This window comes from Sciurus vulgaris (genome assembly GCF_902686455.1).
Source record: "Sciurus vulgaris genome assembly, chromosome: 7".
Taxonomy (NCBI): domain Eukaryota; kingdom Metazoa; phylum Chordata; class Mammalia; order Rodentia; family Sciuridae; genus Sciurus; species Sciurus vulgaris.
Genome location: NC_136467.1, coordinates 55377971 through 55386007, shown reverse-complemented (window position 1 = coordinate 55386007; position 8037 = coordinate 55377971). Strand labels below are relative to the sequence as shown.

Here is an 8037-nt window from a genome sequence, read left to right as displayed (position 1 = left end):
GAATCGCCTGGCATCAGAAGTGGATTTTGCAGTGCCTGAACATAGAGTTGCCTGGTACCAGAGGTGGATTTTGCAGTACCAGTTAGTGTTCTGAAGCTGCTCAGGCTTTTAGTAAGGGTGAGCGCCATCTGATGCCCAATCTCAGAAAATGCAGTACTTGAAAGGCTTATAATCAAGTGGTAAAAAGTTAGACTTTCAAAGCTGTGTTTATTGCCGCTGTTTCCGCGCGTAATTTTAATTACGTATATTCAAATATTTTGTTTTTATGAGGTCTGTTTTGCACCCAGAACGATGATGGCAGAGAAGTACTTCACCCTTTTTTTTCTTTCCCTAAGGTTAGAAGTTTTTTTCCTGCCTGCAATGTAAATCAGTGTAGCCCTTGTGTGCCCTCGTGACTGTGAACTTCCATCATTTACACTAGTTGGGGATTTTCTCAGATGTAAACAAAAAACTGATGATTTTTGACTGATCCAACCTATGCCCCAGCCAGAAGAGTTAGAATGCAGTTAAGATAAAGAGGTCTAACCATCAGGCCTTCCAAACAAACGTCCTACTCCCGGATTCACACGTCTGACACCCAATACTAAAGCATTAAGCAACTTTTTTCACCATGATTAAAAATATAAAATCCCTGTTTTCTCTTCATACCCCAGTGGATTATCTTGCTTCACCTAGGGTGAACATGCCCCACTGTAGAAGCCATTGGTTAACAATTTGTCATCTAGATGTTCAATTCTACTTTCTCAGATTTCCATTAGTTCTAATATGGGGACATTTCACACTTTTTTTAAGACTAGAAAACTGATGGCTTATTTTACATGGCATCTGTAGAACTAGATCAAGAAAGAATTCCAAAGTACTTTATTTTTTATTTTTGTACCAGGGGTTGAACCTAGGGTGCTTCAACCACTGAGCCATATCCCCAGCCCTTTATATTTTAAGACAGAATCTCACTAAGTTGCTTAGGCCTTGCTAGGTTGCTGTGGCTGGCTTTGAACTGCTGATCCTCTTTTCCCTCAGCCTCCCAAACTGCTGGGATTACTGGCATCCGCAACCGCACCCAGCCCAAAGTAATCACTATTCTGGAAGAAAACTTTATTTTCAGTTCCTGAAGGAGTAGGCTTTATTGTACTTCTCAGTGTTGGCACTATTGAGATGTTAGGCTGGCAAACTTGCCTGTTCAGTGGCCTGTGATGCTGCTGACCTCAACTCAGTAAATAACTGAAGCGCCAACCCATCAGTTGTGACAACCAGAAACACCTGATAATATTGGAGTAAAATCATCCCCAGTTGAGAACCATTGTCTAGAGGGTTCTGTTTGCAAAGTCAATCACCCAGGTTATTTCCTCTTTACACTTTGGCTACAGTTGAATTATTGATTTGTTAGAGCCTCCTCCTTACAGTTTCTTTTCTTGAAAGCAGTGAGAGGAAGTGCATGACTTGTGAATCTGCTAGTAGTACAAGCTTCCTCTAATTTTTTGAACAGAAAATAAAAAATTATTTCCCCTGAACACAGACCCTCTTAGCTTTGGGTCTGGTCAGATTAATTCAGAGCCAGATGTGGGTGAGTTCCCATAAGGGCGAGAGTATTGCTGAGTGTAGCAGAGACTCATTTTAACATTAGGGATATATCTTTGAATTAGTTCAGTCAATTGAAAGTTCAAATGGTGTTAGTGAGGACAGCTAATACTGAACCTAATAGGGACTTGATATTTCTCAAAATGATCTGTCAGTGGCAGTTGGATTGATTTTCATGGGGAGGCATTTCAGAAGGGAGATTTTTCACTGGGCAACTGCTATGTGCCAGGAGTCGTTAGAAATGTCTTCACCTAGCTGGGCTTGGTGTCTCATGCCTGTAATCCCAGAGGCTCGGGAGACTGAGGCAGGAGAATCCTGAGTTCAAAACCAGCTTCAGCAAAAATGAGGTGTCAAGCAACTCAGTGAGACCCTCTCTCTATTTTGTATACAAAATAGGGCTGGGGATGTGGCTAAGTGGTCTAGTGCCCCTGAGTTCATCCCTGGTAAAAAAAAAAAAAAAAAAAAAAAAAAAAAAGAGAAATGTCTTCACCTGCCATCTCACCCCTAAAAACACTATGAGAGAATATGCTCTTATTTTACTAATGAAATTGAAGTTCAAAAGCAAATGATAGTGTTATAATGTATTTTATAAATTTACTCAGAGAATCACTAAAGTTTTGGAGGCTGTAGATAGCTAAGAATTTATTAGTTTACAAATGAGGACAGTGACACAGGTTAAGTGATTTAGCCATTACATTGCTGGATAGATGATTCTAAAACAAATATGCTTAACTTAAAATATGCAAAGTATAAAAACTCAAGAGTCTGGAATCCTAATGATGGTAGACTATCCATTTATTAACAAATAAATGGCACTGTATGCAGTCAGGGCAAACAACTTCCTTAGACAGAATTTTAAATGTTTACCTCAGATCTCCCAAAAGAAGAAAAATATTTAGAAACCACACTCCCTTATTCAGATGATCCAATGTAAGATAAAAGAATATGTACTTTCCTATCAGCAATTAGGACAAGGGTTGTCACATAATTCACATTTGCTATAAATTATCCAAAAAGCCTTTGCTCTCCTATTTCTAAACCATGAACTTGGCATCCTTGAGAAGACTCACAGAGTTCTACATTGGTGCTAAACAGACCAAGGGAGCTGGAGCCAGTTTCTTAGACCCATGCAAACATCCTAGTTCTTTCACAACATCAGATACAATGTTTAAGGCCATTAATATACAGCTTCATCACCCATAAGAATTGCTCTGCTTCTTGTTACCACATGGCCAAAGATTATAAAGTGTTTTCATCAGGATCCCTGCAAAGTATTGGTTTTCATTCACCGATTACTTTAGTAGTTGTTGAGTCTCAGTGGCAAGCCCAGCTCCCTTTTGTTTGAGATGTTCTCAGTGTGACCTCAGAACTGGTCAAAGGCCCAGAGAAAAGATCTGGAGGCTTCATATAGTGGCCTGAGTTCTGAGGTTGCCCAGAACTCTATGTATATGTCACTGTAGTTTTTAAAAGGTACAGGTTCTCCTAGCAGCACCGGAGGCCGAGACAGGAGGATGTAGAGTTCAAAGCCAGCCTCAGCAAAAGCGAAGTGCTAAACAACTCAGTGAGACCCTGTCTCTAAATAGAACACAAAATAGGGCTGGATGTGACTCAGTGGTCTAGTGTCCCTGAATTCAATCCCCAATCCCCACCCCCCAAAAAAGGGTACAGGTTCTAAGGCCCCGCCCTAAAGGTTATACATCAGTAATTTTTAATTTACTGAATATGTATCTATTGAACACTTACAGCACACTAGGCCCCTTTCTAGGTTTGGTGTTTTGGTTTTGGTACGGGGGACTGAACCCAAGGGCATTTAACCACTAAGTCCTTTTTTAATTTTAGTTTTGAGACAGAGTCTCACTAAGTTGCTTAGGGCCTCGGTAAATTGCTGAGGGCTGTTCTTGAACTTGCAATCCTGCCTCAACCTCCCAAGTTGCTGGGATTACAGGTGTATACCACCAGGCCTGGCACACCTCTTCAAGTCTATCAAATTATTAATTCACCAAACTATCAAAACCACCCTGAGGTAGGTACTACTGTTTTACAGATGAGGCACTCGTACAGTTTAAATATGTGGTAACCCCCAAAAGCTCATGTGTGAGACAATGTAAGAAAGCTTACAGGTAAAATGATTGGGTTATCAAAGTACTAACCTAATCAGCATGTTAATTTACTGATAGGGACTAACTGAATGGTAACTGTAGGCAGATAGAGTGTGGCTGGGAGCCGTAGGTCCCTGAGGGCATGCCTTTGGAGTATAGATTTTGTCCTTGTGGAGCAGAGCTCTCTGCTCTTTGGTGGCCATGTCCCCTGCTGCTTTCTTCTGCCACCCACTTCAGCCATGATAATCTGCCTTACCTTGAGTCCCAAGGAATGGAGCCAGCTGTCTATGGACTGAGATCTCTGAAACTGTGAGTCCCCCCAAAATTTTTTATCCTCTGTTTTTGTCAGGTCTTTTGGCCACAGCAGTTAAAAAGCTGACAAAAACAGGTCCAAAGAAGCTCTGCAGTTCATGCAGGCGGTCTGGATCTAAAACACATGCCTAACACTTTCTGCTTCTGGATCAGTTGAAAATGGGATGGACAGTATGTTCTCTCCTTATCTACCTCCTATCTTGGTATAAAGCGTATGGCACATAGCAGTAAAGCTGCACCCCCCCATACATGTGCATAAGGAGCACATGCCAGGTGTCAGGATTTAAGGAGCTTGGGGACAGGGCATGGGTGAAACTAAGGGGTAGCACGGGGAAGTCTCTGTGGTGCTGGAAAAGCTCTGTTTTCATTGTGTGTTGGTTACACAAATCTTCACATGATAAAACAGCATCATACACATCTGTACCAGTGTTAGTTGCCTTGTTTTGATTTTGGACTATAGTTGTGTGAAATGGAAGCACTTGGGGAACTGGGTAGAGGGGTACATAGGACTGCACTGTATTACTTTTGTAATTTCCTGTAAATCTGTAATTACTTAAAAATAAAATAAAAACATATGCCTATCTTTGGCAACCCCCCAATCAGTTAAAGGCCTATCTTCTTTAAGATTGGCTTAAAGAGCTGGGCATGGTGGCCCACAACTGTAATCCCAGAAACTCAGGGGGCTGAAGCAGGAGGATCTCAAGTTTGGGGCCAGCCTCAGCAATTTAGTGAGACCATCAGCAACTTAGTGAGACCCTCAAAAAAAAAAAAAAAAAAAAAAAATGGATGGGGATATGTAGCTCAGAGGTAAAGTGCCTCTGAGTTCAATCCCCAGTACCAAAAAGAAAAGAAAAAGATTGATTTAAAGAAATATCAAATATCATTCTTGAGAGACCACCTTCTGTTTAGGACAAACAATGTGCAAGGGCTCTGGGCAGAGCAGGGGCACAAGGGTAGATGTTGTAACAGGAGTTGAGCAAGGTGACCAATTACAAAGTGAAGTCCTTTGTTGACTATACCAAAGGAGCTAAAACCAGAAACTTCTATCTTGTTGTGATTCCCAAATGAACTACTGGCCTTGCTGTCCAAGAAAGAACCACTAGGGAAAGAGCTAAAGAACACAGAATCCCTATTCCACATTTAGAGACCCTCATACCTAGAGACTCTGACTCAGTAGGTCAAAGACAGTTTGTATTTAAAAAGCTCCTCAGGTGACTTGGGTTTGACAATGTTAAGATTAAGAAGCAGCCCATAAAGTGGATCTCCAGTAACATCATGTGGGTCAACTACCATGGGGACCGTCACCCAAACCCTTGATTTTCATATGGTTGGTATGGCTCAAAGAGCCATGGGTTACGCCAACATCATATAAGAACATCCAAAGTACACATACCTTGCTATTTAGAAACAAAGAAGTGTTACACTGAATTGCTTTTTCTATTGCATCATTCCTATTTAGTTATTGACCACATTTTTCATTGTAGAAATGTACATATAAACCACAATGTAATTCTATTACAAATGTTTTAGGATTCAAATTAAGAATGTTTTTGTCTACAAGTAACAACATAACCATCAATAACATAAAGAACATGGAGGTCTATTTGTCTCATATAGTAACAAGTTCAAAGGTAGGTAGATGGTTACTGGTATTGGTCCCACAGCTCAGAAAGTTGGAGCCAACATCTCAGCAGTTCTCTTGTCTTTGCTTTGTGGCCACAAGATGATAGCTCCAGCCTGTATGCATTCAAGACTGGATGAAGGGGACTGGACCACTGGCATTCTACCCCTGTCTCAGTAGCTAGAATGCTATCTCATGGCCACTTCTGACAACAAGGAGACTGGGAAACTGACTCTTTTACAGTCTATATGATAGAGATAAGAAAGGAAAAAAGGGAAGAGATAGGGTGTTAGATGAGCCAACTTACAGTGTCTGCCACAACTTTTAAGTTAAATGTTATCCAGCACTGTTTAATTTAGCCTTAAAACAGCTGATTAGATGGAAAGTAATAATGATCATAGAAAATAATGACATGGAAATCAGATGTAAAGATCTCCGCTGTCAGAAATATTACATATATATATTGGTCTTTCATTCTCTGTTGGAACTAATTCTAGTTGCTGAAGAACGTCTGTTCCTTCAATCAATTGCCTATGTAGGAGAAAAAAATGTAGGAGGAAAAAAAAATGTAGTCAGTTATAAATTTCCACATTTAGCTTACATTGCCAAATGGAGTCTACCCGACAATAGCTAAGGCTATTTCCTACAAATTAAATGAACTTCAGTCATAAATATCTTAAGTGGCTTTAGATGTGTCCACCTTGCCACATCTACACCCAGCACCATCCTCCAGGCTGCAGTCACCTGCTGAGTGTACGCTGCCCTGCTGCAGAGGCTCCTAGCTGGCTTCCCTGCATCTGTTCTGGCACCTCTCCCATCCTTCTCACTGCAGTCACAGGGATCTTTCATAAATACAAGTCTGCTTAAAACACTTCAATAATTTCCCATTATCCTATGATAAAGACCAAAAATTCCCACCATGCCTACCAGGTCTGTGTGGCCTACCTCCCACTACCCCTCAAGGATGTCTTGCTGAAGGCTCTCCCTTGCTCTCTGCTCCAAGCAAACTGGCTTCCACTACTGCGAGAGCCCCATGTTTCCTTCCTTCTACAACTGTCTTCCTCATTCCCTTACCTGGTCACTTCCTGACCTTCTATCAGATCACTTCAGTCCTCACTTCCTTGGGGAAGTTTCCCAGGTCTCCCTGCTTAGGTCAAATTCCCCCTCACCTTTGGAGGAGTTCCCAGGGTGAAATACTACATTTATTGACTTGTATCCTGTTTGGTTAACTTCTGATTCCTCCCACAAGGGCAAGAATGACACTTTCACTCAGTGCTCAGTGCCCAGCACAAAGCCTGGCACATTCTAAACCCCTAACCAAGATCAAGTGCATGAATAAAAGCTTAAAGTCATGCTACTTTGACCTCTGTAGATACTTGCTGATCGTGACCTAAGACTCCATGAGGAGCAGACCTAGACTTTTAATGTTTTTTTTTTTTTTTTTTTTTTTTCAATTAAAACAGAGCAGTATGAAGCAGAAAGGCCTAGACATAGGACCAGTGCCTTCTGCCAGTGCTTGGGCTGGAACAGTGGCTGAGGGAAAGGGAGCAATTTTCATTTCATGATCCTTTACTGGATCATGTTCCAGTCCTCTCTCAGTCTGCCTCTGGGCTCTATTTTTGTCATTCCAATCAGATACCACAGCAGCGTTTATGCTATGGTTTGAATACCCTTTTCAAAGCTCATGCTGGAATTTAATTGCCATTGTGATGGTATTAAGAGGTGGAACCTTTAGGAGGTGATTAGGTCACCAGGGCTCTGCCCTCATGAATGAACAGGAGTGAGTTAATTATCTCTGGAGTAAACTCCTGATAAAAAGATGAGTTCTGCCCCTTGCTCTCCCCAGCTTATTCTTGCTCTCTCACGTGCTTTCTAAGTATTGCTATGGGATGCTATGACATAGAGCGAAGGCCCTCAGCAGATGCTGATGCCGTTCTTTTGGACTTCCCAGTCTCCAAATAAACATCTACTGTTTATAAATTATCTAGTCTTTGGTGTACCATTACAGCAACAGAAAATTGATCTATAATCTGGCAACACAAGGTATATTCTGAAGTTGAGAGCAGAGGATAAATGGACAGATTCACCTGGCCAAAGAGGGCATGAAGCCTATTTTTCAAGTAGGTTTTTTACAATTATTAAGTGAGCACTTACTATGTGTACCCCACCAGTGTGACAATTGTTAGGGTAGGATAAGAGTGAGACCTGGTCTCTGCTTTAAGTTGTTCACAGTGTGCCAGGGAGGACAAAGAAGACATCTGCTGTTGGTAATCAGGGAGGTTTCTGACCTAAGCCTTGACAAGAATTTTGGAAGATTAAAGGGGAACAGAAAGGGATAAGATGAGTGAAGTTTAAAATCTGTTGCAGGATTGATGGTATTATGGTCTGGCTGTAGCTTAGTTGCCAATCTATGAATTGCTTCCAAAT

At 41.3% G+C, this 8037-nt stretch overlaps 1 protein-coding gene across 7 annotated transcripts in view; it reads right to left on the bottom strand.

Annotated features, from left to right (window-relative positions):
- Window positions 1–5159: 5159 nt before the first annotated feature.
- Window positions 5160–8037, bottom strand: part of PPIL6 (peptidylprolyl isomerase like 6) — a 34135-nt gene continuing 31257 nt past the window's right edge. For all 7 annotated transcript variants that reach the window (XM_079149165.1, XM_079149167.1, XM_079149166.1 and 4 more), the window contains one exon: window positions 5160–6141. In XM_079149165.1, the coding sequence (XP_079005291.1) occupies window positions 6030–6141 (112 nt within the window). In that variant the 3' untranslated portion in view covers window positions 5160–6029. The remainder of the gene's footprint in view (window positions 6142–8037) is intronic.